The sequence below is a fragment of the Hyla sarda genome, chromosome 1 (genome assembly GCF_029499605.1).
Source record: "Hyla sarda isolate aHylSar1 chromosome 1, aHylSar1.hap1, whole genome shotgun sequence".
In the NCBI taxonomy this organism is placed as follows: Eukaryota; Metazoa; Chordata; class Amphibia; order Anura; family Hylidae; genus Hyla; species Hyla sarda.
In genome coordinates this window covers 445,591,335-445,611,272 of record NC_079189.1, presented here as the reverse complement: position 1 = coordinate 445,611,272, position 19,938 = coordinate 445,591,335, and the positions used below count along the sequence as shown (strand labels likewise).

At 44.8% G+C, this 19,938-nt stretch overlaps 1 protein-coding gene across 3 annotated transcripts in view; it reads left to right on the top strand.

The window, feature by feature from the left end:
- PUS1 (pseudouridine synthase 1) overlaps positions 1–19,512 on the top strand; it is a 28,031-nt gene extending 8,519 nt beyond the window's left edge. For 2 of the 3 annotated variants that reach the window (XM_056533181.1, XM_056533182.1), the window contains exons 3-6: positions 1,987–2,124; positions 3,760–3,862; positions 16,488–17,179; positions 18,799–19,512. In XM_056533181.1, the coding sequence (XP_056389156.1) occupies positions 1,987–2,124; positions 3,760–3,862; positions 16,488–17,179; positions 18,799–18,840 (975 nt within the window). In that variant the 3' untranslated portion in view covers positions 18,841–19,512. The remainder of the gene's footprint in view (positions 1–1,986; positions 2,125–3,759; positions 3,863–16,487; positions 17,180–18,798) is intronic. The other variant, XR_008846783.1, reaches the window with a different exon arrangement.
- Positions 19,513–19,938: the final 426 nt, after the last annotated feature.

The window sequence follows — 19,938 nt, the reverse complement described above, 5'->3', positions numbered from 1 at the left end:
ATATATAGCAACAGAAGAATGCAGCAGCACACTGCCAGCACAAAGATCTAGATGAAACATGAATATGCAGTTAAAACATGGAGAGCTATACAGCTATTGGTGTAGTAGATGCAAATGTGAAACTATGAAATAGTGAGGCACTTAGCTCGCAAATTTGTCTCCGCCGGCGGTCAAATAGCTTGGACCGTCCCACCGCGATAAGGTGACCGCCGGCGGAGACAAATTTGCGAGCTAAGTGCCTCACTATTTCATAGTTTCACATTTGCATCTATTACACCATAGCTGTATAGCTCTCCATGTTTTAACTGCATATTCATGTTTCATCTAGATCTTTGTGCTGGCAGTGTGCTGCTGCATTCTTCCGTTGCTGTATATCTAGCCTAGTAGCGTGCACCTGTAGGCCAGGTCCATATAATAGTTTGCTATCAACTAAAGTGCTGGCTGACTTATTCTTTGTCTATATATATATATATATATACCAGAGACAGGCACAGCACTCCAAAAAACAGTGTGATTTAATATCTCATGTCAGCATTACAACGTTTCAACTCCTCCTGGAGCCATTTTCAAGGGCTTGAAAATGGCTCCAGGAGGAGTTGAAACGTTGTAATGCTGACATGAGATATTAAATCACACTGTTTTTTTGGAGAGCTGCGCCTGTCTCTGGTTTCTATCTATGGATGGACTTTGATCAAGTCTTTTTTGGACGCTGGCACCATCATTGTTTCTGGACTAGATAAGTAGTGCTGCATTGTTTTGGGACTATTAATATTATACACACACACACACTAAGTTGGGAAGTGTGGGGAACAAGGCGCCTTGTGCTGAATCTGTCATGATCCCGAAGGTAGAACGGGCCAGGAAGCCCCCACTATGTCCCTCATGCAGGAAAACTAGGAATACTCATGCTGCAGCCTCGGGGCGACGAAGGTACGGAGCAACGCGCTTGGAAGCGCCTGCCAATGTGTCGCTCAGCTCCGAGGCCAGGGGACAAGAGCGTGCCGGACTCAGACAAACGTAGCCGCTCAGAGAATGGAGCGCCACCGACCCCTGCAATGAAGGAGGGGCGGAGAAAGATGCCGTTGGAGGCGCCCATCATAAGATCTGTGGGTAAGCACCCGCCGGCTACAGGAATGATCCGTGGTGTGCGCGAACCTGGAGAGGAGACGCTTCCGTGCCTCCTGGTCCACGCGCTCTCAGGGGAAGAAGGGCGGAGCCACGTGCCGCCATAGCCCCCTGAAAAATGGAGAGTAGGCGCAGACTGGTCGCCTGTGGTGCGCTGGCTCAGGGGAAGAAGGGCGGCCATGTGCCGGCCCCCCGCAGTGGGGGTTAACCTAGCTGGCGGAAAGGAGGAACAGCAAGGAGGGAGCCGCTGCAAAAGCCTGGCGGTTGTCCTCCACAGGACATAGTATGCAGACACACAGCCCGTCCCTGAAACTCTGAGCGAGCCTGCAATGGGGGGATACATACTCACCTGCAGATGCCATCTTCTATACTTGCCTCAGTTGTCTTCAACCAGCTTATGTCCACGCTGCATCATGCCAGGCTAAGATAGCGGGGTGAGCAGGGGCAGTGGAACACCCAGGGTACAACCTCCAGGCGCTGGCCGTTGGCGAGAAGGGGTTAACAGTACTTACTCTGTCTGTGCCCTTTCATTGCATATGGGGGAACAGGTAGCGTCTTGCTCCTGAACTCTCACCTGAAAAAGGGAAACAAAAAGGAGAAAAAAATTAACTAAACAATCCTTACTAGAAAATAATAAAAAAGACCAAGTCTGGGGAGCTCCCAGACATTTGTCTTGCCTCCTACTGACACTAGCTAAAACTTATTACCTCACTTCCATTGGGCGGGTATATCCTGCCAGGAAGGAGCAGACTTCTTTTCCTAGTGGCAAGAGCATATACCCCATCAGTAAGGTGTCCCCCCAATGAAGCGCAACCGAGAAATTACCATTCCTAGCTGACCATTGTTTCTCTTGTTCTGTAGAGAAATGTCGGCTCGTCGCAGTATAAAACAATAGAAGATGAACTTGTGCAGGCCCTTGTCCTGTCAGGCTGTATTCCTGAGAATCATGCCGATGAAATGAAAAAGATGTCCTTTCAACGTTGTGCGCGCACAGATAAGGTGGGTCTTATACCTGGAAAGTTATTGTATGTTCATTTTACAAATACTGTAATCTAACATCAGTAAAAATTTACCAAAAAATAACCATTGCGAGCTATGTAGGTGGCTTATATTTCACTAGAGAAACATTGCTTTTTACTTTGGTCTTCTAACTGTTCAGGAATTATCTTGATCTGTTTATCCAATGTGTATATAAGAATATGTGAGTAACAGAGAATACACCTAAGCAGCTTCTCTGGCTGGATGAGCAGTGTCAATTTGGTTGCACATAAACCCAGCCAGGAAGGACTCTTAAACTACTGCGGTCTTAGACACTTATCCCCTTCTGCAGGACAGAATGTGACAGAAAACCGTGTGACAGAAAAAAGTGACAGAATCACTCTGTAAAAAAAAAAGCTACAAAATGGGCGTGGTTTTCGGGAAAAGAGGCTTCCCTACGTTTCGTCCAAAATCACTAATCTTTTCTGAAAATCGTGAATTTTCAGGGAGGAAAACCCTACACTTTAAAGCATGTATAAAGTTTCAAAAAGTGGAGTAAATTAGTACATACCATGGGGGGAAAAAAAAAGGTCGGAACAGCCAAAAACACAACAAAACCTACACTCCACTCTTAGTAAATCCGGGCCACAGTATGCATTATCTTTGCTCGGCTAGTTAGGTTAAAATGTCTTTAAAACCCATTGAGCTGCCATTTGCCATGCTGAATGTTAAGGGGAAAAAAACTTTGGGGGAATTAAAAGGATATTCCACTGTTTAAAAAAGTATCCCCTGTCCCAGGATAGTGGATAAGTGTGTGATCACTGGGAGTCTGACCAGGAAACCCCTGAGATCTCCAGACCTGGGCTACAGTCTGCACTGTGGTGTCTATGGTAGTGCCGGAGATAACTGAATGATGTACTCGGGTATGTCCGGCAATCTCATAGACAAGGCAAATTGTTCTGTAAAAAGTATGCCCTCATACGGCTCTGTCAGTGGGGAAAAAATCCTGGCTACTAGAAAGCGAGGAGGCAAACATGGTCTGTGGTGTTAATGGTGTTAACTGCCTTAGTGTGACCTCCCTACCTTACCTTCTTATCCTGCATGACTGTCTCAAAAATAACCTCTACCACCACAATTACCACCATCACTAATGCCACTACACCTGAATGTTTTTTTTTTGTATTTTTTTTCTAACTTTTCCTAAAATAAAATAAAAACAGGGTAACATAAATACAAGCACCATTGTATTCATCTGTTCAGAGAATAAAAGATCCCTTCCCAATCTTGTTTAACTACAAAATAACCACTAAGGCCCACTGCTAGCACATAAAGTACTAAGTGATACCTTGGTGCATTGCGGGTGGTTTCCTGGACCACTCCTGTCTCCTCCTGTAGCCTTGCCGAACCACCGAGCCTGCCGCCTCTCAGCAGTAAAACCAAGTGACAGTCTCATCAAGACACGTCGCATGTGGGAGATCTCACATTGGCCTTTGCTCCATGCCACTGCTAAGAGGTTGCTCGGGCTTGGCGGTCCAGTTGGCTGCAGTGGGTCCAGGTGGGTCTTTTATGTTCTTAGCCACGGTAAAAATGGTCTTTAGGATGTAGCTTTTAGGATTTAATTTTAAGATATGTATATCATTGACTTTTTAACTTCAGGGAGTTTCTGCTGCTGGGCAAGTTGTGTCTTTGAAGGTATGGTTGATCGACAACATAATGGAAAAAATAAACAGTCGCCTGCCCTCCCACATCAGAATAATAGGTAATGTCTCATTTTATTCTGTAGTATGGAAGTCTCTTATGATTGTTTGTTTACTTTTGTAAATTTGCTGAGTTAAAGTTTTTAGTGCAATCTGTGTAGGGCAGGGGCTGAGAGGGGATTCACTTTTTTTATTTTTTTTATTTTTATTTTTTTTCTTTGAAACCCTGTGTCATGCAACACACTCTCAGTCCCTGCACTATTCAGAACACATATATATGTATGTAATTTTACTGTTTTCCTTGTTTGAGCAGCATTCATATCTGCATAAAGTGGACATGCTTGTCACTTTTGCCTAATACCTTTTAGTCTTTTATATAATACCTAATAGTCTTTACCTAATAGTCTTTTATATATTCTATATTTTGAAGTGTATATGTAATATTGATCGACTAATAATGTTTTGAGATATGGATGTTTTGCCTTACTTTGAATTCCGATGCACAGATTAAAAGAGATTTGTAGTGCAAAATAACTTATCCTCCCCCGCGATCTACTGTACGGGGCAACGGCAGTCTGCAGATAGCGCCGTGTCGTCCCCAGCAGGAAGCCGTAGCAGATACGCCCCCCTATGTGTCTCTATGGGATACTCTGGGGGTTGTGTGTTGGACGCCGCGTCATGCGGGGACCGAATGGCCCCTTCCAGCATACTGCCGCGGACCTGTACAGGAGATTGTGGGGGCGGGGTCCCAGCGGTTGGGCCCCCCGCGATCTATAATTTATCCCCTAAGTTATATTTCTTGTTCGGTTACATTGGGGGACACCGAGACTGAGGGTATATGCTGCTTCCACTAGGAGGCTGACAATAGGCAACAAAAGAAAGTTGGCCCCTCCCAGTAGGATATACCCTCCTACAGATTCTGAGCCTAATTGCGGCACTTAGCTCCGCCCACTTCCGGACGGCGGTGTGCACACTGCAGGGGTCAATTCTGGCCAATGAGGGCCAGGCTGATGCTGGCTCTGCCACCTTGCTCTTTAGGATTAGCCCTCTCTCTTTCTCTGTCTGCCTCTCTGTCTGCCTCTCTCCTGTATTGGAGAGGTCTCTTACCTTCCCCTGATCTTTATTTTGGGCAGTCTTACAAGTGCCCTAGGGTGTTCTCCTACGGATCCTCTCCGGAATGCGGAGCTCGGGACAGGTGCTCTCTTCAGAAGTCTCACTCCTCCTCCCTTGCCCCTGGAAAGCACCCCTGCTTTAAGGTCGCCGTCCTAGGTCTCCAGGTCTTCGTGCCAAGTCCGCTTTGCCTTCATGTCAGGTCCTGCCTCTGATCCAGAGGACCGATCCAGCGTGTCCAACATGGTAGACAACTTGGTTTCAGCCATCAGGGATACCTTTCACCTAGAGGACACCGGAACTTCGGACCCAGCTCCAGAAGTTTCCTTTCACCACTCCCATTGCTCTCCGAAGTTATTCAGCTCTCATGCTGAATTTTACTGGAAACAGCATGGAAGCATCCAGACAAATGCTTTCAAGGGACTAAGAAGGTTTGGGCGCAGTTTCCCTTTGCCTAGGACCTTATTGTGAAATGGACTTCTCCGCTGGCTGTGGATCCTCCGGTTTCCCGTTTGTGGAAATTGACTACTCTACCTTTGGTGGATGCAGCATCATTTAAATGGGCACTGTCAGATATAAAAACTTTTGATATGTTGTAAAACATGCAAAACCAATAGGTTTTGCAATTGCTTTCATTAAAAAAAAAAAATCGGTATTTCATAAGATCTGCCTCCTGGGACACATACCAGCCTGGCTGTGTCCACTCGTCATCACCTATATCATGGACCCACTTCATGATTGACAGGTCTGCGGATCTAAAGCTGCTGTGATCGGCTCCCTCACTGTCTGTGTTTATTTCAGTCTCGCTATTGGGGGGAGGGGCCAAATGCCAAATGATGTGTGGGCATGTTGGGACTTGTAGTTTGGCAACTGTAGGAGGAACACAGCTTGCAGCTACACTGCTGTAAATCTGAGTTTTACCAATTGTATACCTCCAGCTGTTGCAAAACTACAACTCAAAGAATGTGTGGGCATGCTGGGAGCTGTAGTTTAGCAAAAGCTGTAAGCACACAGTGTGTGTATAGCATAAAACCAGAAAGAAAAGGCTTACAGATGCTCAATCTCCAGACCAGTGACTGAGGAGAGTGAGGGAGGAGGGGGAGTGACTATCACCTGAGGAGAAGAAAGGGACCCGCCCCCCTGCTTCTGGTCGGCAACATTAAGGTAATTCAGAAATAAAGCTAATTCTGAGAGAAATATAGGTCATAGACACATAAAAACTGAGCAACATATAACAGTTTTTTTTTTTTGATGATCTGACACTTTAAGGACCCGGCGGAGAACAGGATAAAAAATCTGGCCAAATTTGCCTTCCAAGCGGATGGTTCATCTTTGCTTCCTGCCTTCGCTTCTGCTTGGGTGTCCAAAGCCAGCTCCTGAGCATTTTGTCCGGGGTGCCTTCGAAAGGTTTGGCGGATCTTGCACTTCAATTCTCCAATGTTGGAGACTATCTGTGCTCTGCCTCTCTGCAGTCTGCCCATTGTACAGCGTTTGACACAGGTAACCTGGTGGTGATTCGTCTCTCCATGTGGCTCAAGGCCTGGGACGCCAATGCTGCTTCATAGAAATCTCTCACTGAGCTTCCTTTCTCTGAGACCTGAATCTTCGGGAAACGCCTGGATGAGATTATCTCCGAGGCTACTGGAGTTAAGAGCTCCTTATTGCCGCAGAACAAGTCTCGCCATACCTATTCCCGCAGGAAGTCTACCTCCTTTCAGCCTTTTCTGTCTTTTGGCTCGGGTCGGGCAACCAGAAGGCTCCTTCCTTCAAAGCCCGTCCCTCCTGGAAGTCTGATAACCATTCTGGCCAAGTCGGGCACCTGTAAGTCTCCCTTCACCTAAAGGGACTCCCCCACCTGAATATTATTTTAGTGTGGGAGGTCGTTTCTCCCTGTTCCGGGACATTTGGTCTGCCCATGTGCAGGACTCTTGGGCCCGAGATGTCATTTCTGACGGCTATCAGATAGTTTGCTTCCCTCCCAAGGGATCGCTTTTTACAATCCCACCCTCCTTCCTTGGCGGTAGCTTTTCGGGTCGCGCTTCGGACCCTTCCCTGTCCCAGTTCCTCCCAAGGAGCATTTTTCGGGGTTCTATTCCAACCGATTCGTAGTCCCCAAGAAAGGGGGTTCCGTCCACCCATACCTGGATCTGAAGCTCCTCAATCGTCACCTACTCCTGCGTCATTTTCATATGGAATCTCCGTTCTGTGGTGGCATCCATGGATCAAGGGGATTTTCTTTCCTCTGTGGATATTAGAGACGCTTACCTTCACATCCTTATTTTTCCGGCACATCAGTGCTATTGCTGCTTCGCAGTTCCGGAGGGCCATTTTCAGTTCGTGGCCCTTCCTTTTGGCCTGGCCATGGCCCCAAGGTTCTTTACCAAGGTCCTGGCGGCAGTGATCACCATCCTGTGAGCCCTGAGTTTGTCCGTGATCCCGTACATGGATGACCTCCTCCTGGTCAAGGCTCTAACCACTCTTCACTCTCCACTCTTCAGACCTTTTTCAATCTGATTCCCACCCAGTCTCTGATCTTATTGGGACTCCAGTTCAACACTGCGATCGCCGGGATTCGGCTTCCCCAGTTTTATTGTTGACCTCAGTGGGACAAGACTCCGCTATCTCTCGATTGCAGGATTATTCTCCCCCCCCCCCCCAAAGTACTTGCCAGTCCCCTCCTGTGGTGGCTTTGGTCTAATCTTCTTCGACAGGGTCGATCTTTTCTCCCCCTCCACTGGCATGTCATCACGACGGATGCCAGTCTCAGCGGTTGGGGGGTTTGAGTCTGAAGGCACACTGGTTGCAAAACACTGAGTTTGTTACCAAACTCGGTGTTTCACAACCAGTGTGCCTCCAGCTGTTGCAATACTACAACTCCCAGCATCCACTGATAGACCGTACATGCTGGGAGTTGTAGTTTTGCAACAGCTGGATGTTTCTCCACCCCCCCCCCCCCCCCCAATGTGAACGTACAGGGTACACTCATATGGGCGGAGGATTACAGTAAGTATCCGGCTGCAAGTTTGAGCTGCGGAAAATTTTCTGCCGCAGCTCAAACTGCCAGCGAGAAACTACTGTGAACCCCCCGCCCGTGTGACTGTACCCTAAAAACACTACACTACCAAAAAATAAAATAAAAAGTAAAAAACACTACATATACACATACCCCTACACAGCCCCCCTCCCCAATAAAAATGAAAAATGTCTGGTACGCCACTGTTTCCAAAACGGAGCCTCCAGCTGTTGCAAAACAACAACTCCCAGTATTGCCAGATAGCCGTTGACTGTCCAGGCATGCTGGGAGTTTTACAACAGCTGGAGGCACCCTGTTTGGGAATCACTGGCGTAGAATACCCCTATGCAAGTCCCTAATTTAGGCCTCAAATGCGCATGGCGCTCTCACTTTGGAGCCCTGTCGTCTTTCAAGGCAACAGTTTAGGGTCACATATGGGGTATCGCCGTACTCGGGAGAAATTGTGTTACAAATTCTGAGGGGTATTTTCTGCTATTACCCTTTTTAAAAATGTAAAATTTTTGGGAAAACAAGCATTTTAGGTAAAAAAAAAAATATATATATATTTTTTTTACATATGCAAAAGTCGTGAATCACCTGTGGGATATTAAGGTTCACCTTACCCCTTGTTACATTCCCCGAGGGGTCTAGTTTCCAAAATGGTATGCCATGTGTTTTTTTTTTTTTTTTTTGCTGTTCTGGAACCATAGGGGCTTCCTAAATGCGGCATGCCCCCTGAGCAAAATTTGCTTTCAAAAAGCCAAATGTGACTCCTTCTCTTCTGAGACCTGTAGTGCACCAGCAGAGCACTTTTCACCCCCATATGGGGGGTGTTCTGAATCGGGAGAAATTGGGCTTCAAATTTTGGGGGGTATTATCTGCTATTACCCTTTTTAAAAATGTAAAATTTTTGGGAAACCAAGCATTTTAGGTAAAAAGTGGGGTATTACATATGCATAAGCACCTGTGGGGTATTAAGGTTCACTTTACCCCTTGTTACGTTCCCCAAGGGGTCTAGTTTCCAAAATGGTATGCCATGTGTTTTTTTGTTTTTTTTGCTGTCCTGGCACCATAGGGGCTTCCTAAAGGTGACATGCCCCCCAAAAACCATTTGTCGCTCCTTCCCTTCTGAGCCCTCTACTGCGCCCGCCGAACAATTAACATAGACATATGAGGTATGTGCTTACTCGAGAGAAATTGGGTTTCAAATACAAGTAAACATTTTCTCCTTTTTACCCCTTGCAAAAATTAAAAAATTCGGTCTACAAGAACATGCGAGTGTAAAAAATGAAGATTGTGAATTTTCTCCTTCACTTTGCTGCTATTCCTGTGAAACACCTAAAGGGTTAATACACTTATTGAATGTCATTTTGAATACTTTGGGGGGTGTAGCTTTTATAATGGGGTCTTTTATGGGGTATTTCTAATATGAAGACCCTTCAAATCCACTTCAAACCTGAACTGGTCCATGAAAAATAGCGAGTTTGAAAATTTTGTGAAAAATTTCAAAATTGCTGCTGAACTTTGAAGCCCTCTGGTGTCTTTCAAAAGTAAAAACTCATAAATTTTATGATGCAAACATAAAGTAGACATATTGTATATATGAACCAAAACATTTTTTATTTTGAATATCCATTTTCCTTACAAGCTTCAAAGTTAGAAAAATGCAAAATGTTCATTTTTTTCCATCAAATTTTGGGATTTTTCACCAAGAAAGGATGCAAGTTACCATAAAATTTTACCACTAGGTTAAAGTAGAATATGTCACGAAAAAACAATCTCGGAATCAGAATGATAACTAAAAGCATTCCAGAGTTATTAATGTTTAAAGTGACAGTGGTCAGAATTGCAAAAAACGCTCTGGTCCTTAAGGTGTAAAATGGCCTGGTCCTTAAGGGGTTAAAGGGGTTTTTAAATCAACTGGTGCCAGAAAGTTAAACAGATTGACTTCTATTAAAAAATCTTAATCCTTCCAGTACTTATTAGCTACTGAATACTACAGAGGAAATTTATTTTATTTTATGAACACAGAGCTCTCTATCAGCAGAGAGCACTGTGCTTGATTCAGCAGAGAGCTCTGTGTTCCAAAAAGAAACATATCCTCTGTAGTGTTCAGCAGCTAATAAGTACTGGAAGGATTTAAGATTTTTTTAATAGAAGTAATTTACAAATCTGTTTAACTTTCTGGACCCAGTTGATTTGAAGAAGAAAAAAAACGTTTTCCACCAGAGTACCCCTTTTAACCTGTTGGGGACGAATGACGTATGCATACGCCCTTGCGTCCTGGTACTTAAGGACTAAGGGGATATCCATATATCAATCAGCAGGCACCCCGTGCAAATGCCCAGGGGGTCATCAGACCCGCCCATGTCGGCGATCGGCGCAAATTGCAAGTGAATTCACACTTGCGATTTGCGCAGATTCCGGGTCATTATGGGTCTATGGTGACCCGGAATATAAGGGGGATCACGGTTGTCTAAGACACCCACGATCCCCCTGAATGGATAGGAGTGAGGTGGCAGGGGTGCCACCCCTCCTATCCCTGCTATTGGTGGTCTAGATGCGACCACCAATAGCAGATCGGGGGCGAAGGGGTTTACTTTCGTTTTCCCCGTCCTGCCCACCCACAATAGGCGGTGCAGAACGGCGAAAACGAAGAGGACCGGGCGCAGATGTCCACTTACCCGTCCGGAGGAAGCGGAGTGACGGTGATCGGCGGGCGGCGTGCAGCAGAAGAGGACGGCTCCCTGGATCCGACGGTAAGTTGCCTAGCAACATCTGGGGGGCTACAGTCTGAGACCATTATACAGTGGTCTCTAACCTGTAGCCCTCCAGATGTTGCAAAACTACAACTCCCAGCATGCCCAGACAGCTGTTTGCTGTTTGGGCATGCTGGAATATGTAGTTTTGCCACAGCTGGAGGACTGCAGTTTGAGACCACTATACAGTGGTCTCTAAACTGTATCCCTCCAGATCTTTCAAAACTACAACTCCTAGCATGCCCAAACAGCTCTTTGCTGTCTGGGCATGCTGGGATTTGTAGCTTTGCAACATCTGGAGGGTCAAAGTTTGGAGATCACTGGGCAGTGGTCTATAAACTGTAGCCCTCAAGATGTTGCAAAACTGCAAATTCCAGCATGCCCAAACAGCAAACAGCTGTCTCGGCATGCTGGGAGTTATAGTTGCGTACCTCCAGCTATTGCATAACTACATCTCCCAGCATTCCCTTCAGCGATCAGTACATGCTGGGAGTTGTAGTTTTGCAACAGCTGGAGGCACACTGGTTGGAAAATACTGAGTTAGGTAACAGAACCTAACTGAAGGTTTTCCAACCAGTGTGCCTCCAGCTGTTGCAAAAGTACAACTCCCAGCATGCACGGTCTGTCAGTACATGCTGGGAGTTGTCGTTTTGAAACAGCTGGAGGTTTGCCCCCCCCATGTGAATGTACAGGGTACATTCACACGGTTAGGTTTACAGTAAGTTTCCTGCTTCAAGTTTGGGCTGCGGTAAATTTTTTGCCGCACCGCAAACTCCTAGCGGGAAACTCACCGTAACCCACCAGTGCGAATGTACCCTAAAAACACAACACAACACTAACACATAATAAAGGGTAAAACACTACATATACACCCCCTTACACTGTCCCTGGAATCACTTGCGTAGAATACCCCTATGTCCACCCCTATGCAATCCCTAATTTAGTCCTCAAATGCGCATGGCGCTCTCTCACGTCAGAGCCCTGTCGTATTTCAAGGAAACAGTTTAGGGCCACATATGGGGTATTTCCGTACTCGGGAGAAATTGCACTACAAATTTTGGGGGGCTTTTTCTCCTTTTACCCCTTATGAAAAGGAAAAGTTGGGGGCTACACCAGCCTGTTAGTGTAAAAAAAATAAATAAAAATAAATAAAAAATTTATTTTTTACACTAACATGCTGGTAGTGCCCCATACTTTTTATTTTCACAAGGAGTAAAAGGAAAAAAAGACCCCCAAAATTTGTAACACAATTTCTCCTGAGTACGGAAATACCCCATATGTGGGCGTAAAATGCTCTGTGGGCGCACAACAAGGCTCGGGAGTGAGAGCGCACCATGTACATTTGAGGCCTAAATTGGTGATTTGCACAGGGCTGGCTGATTTTACAGCGGTTCCGACGTAAACGCAAAAACATAAATACCCACATGTGACCCCATTTTGGAAACTACACCCCTCATGGAACGTGACAAGGGGTATAGTGAGCCTTAACACCCCACAGGTGTTTGACGAATTTTCATTAAATTTGGATGGGAAATTGAAAAAAAAAAAAGTTTTCACTAAAATGCTGGTGTTACCCTAAATTTTTCATTTTCACAAGGGAAAATAGAAGAAATGGGGTTACAAATTTTGGGGGGCTTTTTTTCCTAAGTAAGAAAATGCCCCATATGTGGATGTAAAGTCCTCTGCTGGCGCACTACAATGCTCAGAAGAAAAGGAGCGCCATTGGGATTTTGAAGAGAAAATTTGTCCGGAATTAAAGGCCACGTGTGTTTACAAAGCCCCCATAGTGCCAGAGCAATGGACCCCCCCACATGTGACCCCATTTTGGAAACTACACCTCTCACGTAATTTAATAAGGGGTGCAGTGAGCATTTACGCCCCACAGGTGTCTGACAGATTTTTGGAACAGTGGTCTGTGAAAATGAAAAATTTTATTTGCACAGCCCACTGTTCCAAAGATCTGTCAAACGCCAGTGGGGTGTAAATACTCACTGCACCCCTTATTAAATTCTGTTAGGGGTGTAGTTTCCAAAATGGGGTCACATGTCCACTGTTCTGGCACCACGGGGGGCTTTGTAAATGCACATGGCCCCTGACTACCTTTCCAAACGAATTCGCTTTCCAAAAGCCCAATGGCGCTCCTTTTCTGAGCATTGTAGTTCGCCCGCAGAGCATTTTACGTCCTAACATGGGGTATTTACATACTCAGAAGAGATGGGGTTACAAATTTTGGGGGGCATTTTCTCTCATTACCTTTTGTAAAAATTGTAAATTTGGGGAAAAAACTGCACTTTAGTGAAAGATTTTTTTTTCATTTACACATCCGATTTTAACAAAAAGTCGTCAAACACCTGTGAGGTGTTAAGGCTCACTGGACCCATTGTTACGTGCCTTGAGGGGTGTGGTTTCCAAAATGGTATGCCATGTGGGGTTTTTTCTGCTGTTCTGGCTCCATAGGGGCTTCCTAAAGGTGACATGCCCCCCAAAAACCATTTCTGCAAAATTCACTCTCCAAAATCCCATTGTCGCTCCTTCCCTTCTGAGCCCACTACTGCGCCCGCCGAACACTTGACATACACATATGAGGTATTACCTTAATCGAGAGAAATTGGGTTACAAATTTTGGGGGGCTTTTTCTCCTATTACCACTTGTAAAAATAAAAAAACTGGGCCTACAAGAACATGCGAGTGTAAAAAAATGACGATTTTGAATTTTCTCCTTCACTTTGCTGCTATTCCTGTGAAACACCTAAAGGGTTAACAAACTTACTGAATGTCATTTTGGACGCTTTGAGGGGTGCAGTTTTTGAAGCCCTCTGATGTCTTCCAAAAGTAAAAAACATGTCAACTTTATGATGCAAACATAAAGTAGACATATTGTATTTGTGAATCAATATATAATTTATTTGGAATGTCTATTTTCCTTACAAGCAGAGAGCTTCAAAGTTAGAAAAATGCAACATTTTCACATTTTTCATCAAATTTTTGAATTTTTCACCAAGAAATGATGCAAGTATCAACGAAAATTTTCCACTACCATAAAGTAGAATATGTCACAAAAAAACTATCTCGGAATCAAATTTATAAGTAAAAGCATCCCAGAGTTATTAATGCTTAAAGTGACAGTGGTCAGATTTGCAAAAAATGCTCCCGTCCTTATGGTCATAATGGGCTCCGTCCCCAAGGGGTTAAGGGTCAGGTGTCTGCTCTCCCCATTCTCTTTCAGCGTCCCCTGGCGTCCGACCCTCACATCCATGCTTTTCTGCAGGGTGTTGCTCATGCGGCTCTGCCATACAGTTCCCCTACTCCCCCCCCCCCCCCCCCCGTGGGATCTTAACCCCTTAAGGACCGGGGGTTTTTCCGTTTTTGCATTTTCGTTTTTTGTTCCTTGCCTTTAAAAAATCGTAACTCTTTAAATTTTGCACCTAAAAATCCATATTATGGCTTATTTTTTGCGCCACCAATTCTACTTTGTAATGACGTCAGTCATTTTGCCCAAAAATCTACGGTGAAACGGAAAAAAAAATCATTGTGCGACAAAATTGAAAAAAAAACGCTGTTTTGTAACTTTTGGGAGCTTCCATTTCTACATAGTACATTTTTCGGTAAAAATGACACCTTATCTTTATTCTGTAGGTCCATACGATTAAAATGATACCCTACTTATATAGGTTTGATTTTGTCGGACTTCTGGAAAAAATCATAACTACATGCAGGAAAATGTATACGTTTAAAATTGTCATCTTCTGACCCCTATAACTCTTTTATTTTTCCGTGTATGGGGCAGTATGAGGGCTCATTTTTTGCGCCGTGATCTGAAGTTTTTAACGGTACCATTTTTGCATTGATAGGACTTATTGATCATTTTTAAATGATATAAAAAGTGACCAAAAATGCACTATTTTGGAGTTTGGAATTTTTTTGCGCGCACACCATTGACCGAGCGGTTTAATTAATGATATATTTTTATAATTCGGACATTTCCGCACGCGGTGATACCATATATGTTTGTTTTTATTTTTATTTACACTGTGTTTTTTTTTTTTTATTGGAAAAGGGGGGTGATTCAAACTTTTAATAGGGGAGGAGTTAAATGATATTCATTCACTTTTTTTTTTGCAGTGTTATAGGTCCCATAGGGACCTATAACACTGCACACACTGATCTTCATCATTGATCACTGGTTTCTCATAAGAAAACAGTAATCAACGATTCTGCCGAATGACTGCTCAGGCCTGGATCTCAGGCACTGAGCAGTCATTCCGCGATCGGACAGCGAGGAGGCAGGTAGGGGCCCTCCCGCTGTCCTGTCAGCTGTTCGGGATGCCGCGATTAGCCGCGGCTATCCCGAACAGCCCAACTGAGCTAGCCGGCAACTTTCACTTTTAGCTGCGCGGCTCAGCTCTGAGCGCGCGGCTAAAGGGTTAATAGCGCTCTATTTCAGGCGGGTCCCGGCTTCACTATGACGCCGGGCCCGCCGTGATATGACGCGGGGTTACAGTGTAACCCCGCGTTATATCAGAAGAGCAGGACTAAGGACGTACCGGTACGTCCTTGGTCCTTAAGGGGTTAATCTGGTTTTCAGTGCCTTGCAGGGTATTCCCTTCGAACCTCTCCGGGACGTTTCTATTCGTATCCTTTCCTGGAAGGTGGCCTTCCTTATTGCGGTCATTTCCATTAGGAGAGTTTCGGAGCTGGCGGCTCTCTTCTGCTGTTCCCCCTACCTGGTCTTACACCAGGACAAAGTTTGTTTTCTGTCCGCTCCCATCCTTTTTGCCTAAGGTGGTCTCCGCCTTTCACCTACATAAGGATATCGTCCTTCCATCCTTTTGTCCAGCTCCGTCCCATCCCAGGTAACGTTTGCTTCATGGTCTTGAAGTGGTACGGGCCGTTCAAATTTATGTTTCGGTAACTTCATCCTTTCGCCAGTGTTCTTACGGAGGGTCTTCGTAAGGGATTTCCTGCTTCGAAGGCGACCATTTTGCGGTGGATCCGTTCCGCCATCTCGGAAGCTTACTGCTGCAAAGGGAAAACTCCTTTCCGGATCTCAGCTTATTCCACTCGTTCAGTCAGGGCCTCCTGGGCTCTCCGCAACATGGCTTCGGCCTTGCAAATCTGTATGGCGGCCACCTGGTCGTCCTTGTACACGTTTGCAAAATTTTACCAGGTGCATACCTTTGCATCTGCTGATGCTGGTTTTGGTCGCAAGGTGTTGCAGTTGGCTGTGGCCCAGCCTTCCACCTGAGTTGCTTGAGTTTTCTCCCACCCCGGGGACTGCTTTAGTACGTCCCACGGTCTCTGTGTCCCCCAATGGAGCCGAACAAGAAAAGTAGATTTTTGTGCTTACCGTAAAAAACTCTTTCTTGGAGGATCCATTGGGGTGGACACAGCACTCGCCCATTTGTTCTGGTGTCCTTGGTTCAGTTGCCTGTCCGAGGTTTGGTTTAGTTAATTTTTGTCTGTGGTTTCTTCGGACAGTTGCTTTTTTTTTTCTTTTCCCTGTCGATCCTCTCCTACTGCTTTGGGACTAAACTGATAACTTAGAGCCTGTAGGCGGGGTATATCTTACTCGGAGGGGCCAACTTTCTTTTGTTGCCTATTGTCAGCCTTCTAGTGGCAGCAGCATATACCCATGGTCTCTGTACCCCAATGGATCCTTCGAGAAAGAGATTTTACGGTAAACACAAAAATCGACTTATTGCACTACAGTTCTCTTTTAAGTACAATTGTCCTGTTCTTTGTTATGGGGCAGTGTTTTCATTCCAACTGTGTTCTTGCATTTAATGAAATGTTATTTTATCAAAGGACTGAAACGCGTTACAGGAAGGTTTAACTCCAAGAACTCATGTGACGCACGTACCTATTCCTACACCCTACCTACTTTTGCTTTTGCTCATAAAGACAGTGATCTGCAGGATGACCGCTTCAGGCTTGGCCAAGAAACATTAGATAAAGTGAATGAACTGTTGGCTCTTTACAAAGGAACACATAATTTCCATAATTTCACATCACAGAAGGGACCCTGGGACCCCAGTGCTAAGCGTTACATTATGGAGATGCATTGCGAGACGCCTTTCATGCAGGGAGGCCTAGAGTTGGCTGTGATTAAAGTGAAAGGTCAGAGTTTCATGATGCACCAGATACGTAAAATGATCGGACTGGTTATTGCAGTGGTAAAAGGCTATGCTCCACCATCTATAATGCAGCGGAGCTGGAGAGAGGAAAAAGTCGACATACCCAAAGCCCCAGGGCTGGGGCTGGTATTGGAGAGGGTCCACTTTGAGAAGTACAATAGGCGTTTTGGGAACGATGGCCTTCATGAGTCTTTGGACTGGGCAGATGAGGAGGATAAAATTGAGACATTTAAGAAAGAACACATCTATCCCACAATTATTCAGACTGAAATTGAAGAAAAGTCCATGGAGAGCTGGCTTGCCACTTTATCCATTCATGACTACGACGCAACTTCTCAAGAGAAGACTGAGGTTAATCATGAGGTAAATTTATTTCCGTGTAACAAATTAAAATGTATTTAAATGGCAGGAACGCCTTTAATGCTGTGTACTGGCTGTTCCAGAAGATATGTTTTATATTCGCTTTGAATTGAATACTGGTCTAGTATTAAAATGTTTTTGTGAGAAGAATGTAGAAAATTCTGTGCAAAATTCAAGAAAATTAACACAGGGTCAGCTCACCGCCTAGTCCCTTACAATTCTTATATCGTAGGGAAGGGTGTTGTCATGGAGGCACAGAGAAGAACACCTGAGCGAAGTATTAGTGTGAATAATGTGTAGAAGAGAAAACAAAGGTTTTCCAGATCCCAGATAAAAACTTCTAAATATTAATGTAGACATATTAAGATAGAAAAAAGTTAAGCATATGAAAGAAACACAAAACCGCAAATAAAATACATCAATTTGATCTGTTAACAGATCTTAAAGGGATACTGTAGTGGAATGTAACTTATTTCCTATCCATAGGATAGGGGATAAGTTATAGATTGCGGGGGGCTCCGATCGCTGGGATCCTCTGCGATCTCCTGTACGGGGCCGCGGCAGTCCGCAAGAATGGGGAGCTCTGTCCCCGCATGACATTGCGGCCGACACGCCCCCTCCATGTTTCCCATAGAGATACATGGAGGGGTTGTGTCTACTGCGGCTTCAGCTAGGTACAGCACTTCGCTTCCTGTGGACTGCCGCGGCCCATACGGGAGATCGCTGGGGGGTCCCTGCAGTCGGACCCCCAACAATCTATAACTTATCCCCTATCCTACAGAAAGGGAATAAGTTATATTCCACTACAGTATTCCTTTAAAGAGAATCTGACAGCTAGTTCACCCGTATTAAACCCAGTATATTGTGCAGGTGAAGAGCTGCAAAATGAAGGGTCACTTACTTAAATCCATTGTTTATTCACAAAGTTAGGCTTGTAAACAGCTTCCTTATGCACCCCAGAGCTCCCCTATCTGCTCCATATTCCCCGTCAGACCCACACAATTATTATGCTAATGAAGACTGCGGGTGAGCTCTCTGCTCTGTTAACAAACACTAGGAGCGGTCAGCAGGGGGAGCAAGCAGCCGTGGTGACTGGGAGCGGTCAGCAGGGGAGCAAGGCAGCCATGGTGACTGGGATCAGTCGGCGGGGCTGTGCCAGTGAGCCAGTGGGGGAGAACGAGGCAGCCGTGGTGACTGGGAGCGGTCAGCGGGGGTGAGAGCGAGGCTTCACCTCTTCAGGCTGTAAAATACTGAGTCTGCCTAAACAATTGAGCTGCAGCACACCCTCCCCCACAACCAATAGCAGGGAGAGGGTCTGCGTGGCTTAGCCAATCATGCCGGTTGTGCTGACTCTTTTTTTATTTTTCCATTTGTTCGATATCTTTAATATGCCTACGTAAAAATTTTCTAGTTTTTATCTGTGAGCTGGAGAACCATAATTTTGTTCTTCTTTATATAAAATTCACACTTTTGTTTAGGAGCGTGTCCGCTTGCAATCAGTTTCTGTTGGCAAGGCCCTGTTGTCAATTTATTCATACATTTTTTTAGGATGAATAACAGAAAAGGAATAATGCATCTTTTAGTGAATGAAACCTTTACAAATATGTAACTTTTATCGATAGGTGGCAATGGTGCATAGCGATGATGGCGGAGACTCTGACTGAATGGTGGTTCGTCTAAACTGCAGTTACAGAATTCTGGTCTGAAGACATCTTGCAGTGCAAATACGGTGCATATTAATAACTAGCTATGTCATTGGGGACCTCAGTGTATAAGCTATGCATTTTTCAGGATGATGCTGCTGTTATTATGTTTCCCCCTTTGTGCCTGTGAAGAAGCAGGAAAAGTCAGTATAATCAATGACAAAAAACATCAGTTTGGTAAGTTGGACAAGATCTGACCTTAAAAAAATACCAGAAAATAAAACCACTAAGGCTTTAAAGGGGTACTATGGATCAGTAGTTACAGCCAAATTACCTTCCAGAGGTAAAAATATTTTTTGTTTCCTTTGAATTTGTGGTCTGCTAATAAAATATATCCAATTAATATTTCCAACCAAGGTTCCTCCAGCTGTTGCAAAATTACAACTCCCTGTATGCCCGGACCAGCGGAATGCACCCTGATTGGGAAACACTGGAGTAGACTATGACAGAAAATATTAATATTAATAGCCTTCACCAATCTGTATCTAGGCCTGAAAAATCCACCATTAAGAGCCTGTCTGACTGTAAGTCCATGTGCCTCGGCTGAAATAATACACACAGGACTGTAAACTCTTTCTGGAGTCAAAACTGTAATAAATTAAATACATCCTTTTAATTTTTTTTTTTTTTTTTTTTTTTTTTTTTTTTTAATAAACTATTCATTTTACCATTTGTGCCTTAGTCTCTGTTCTGTGCCTCCTTTTCTCAGAAATATGACTACATTTTAAACCAGTTTTTTCCAGGTTCCTTAGATTGTTTATTATTGCATAAGAAACTACCTTAACGACATAGGACATAAATGTATATCCTGGTGCCCTGGTACTTAACACACCAGGACATACATTTACGTCCTGTACATGACTCAAGCACTGGACCTATGCTTGCATCATGCACAGCAGGTCCTGGCTGCTATCAGCAGCCATAGACCCGTCGGTAACGGTGCACATCAGCGATCGAGGTCCGATCATCCAACATGGTGGCCGGAGATCTCGCATAAACTGCTCCAGCCGTCATCCCGGGCTCTTCTCCTCCAGTCTGACATCGAGCAGACCAGAGTAG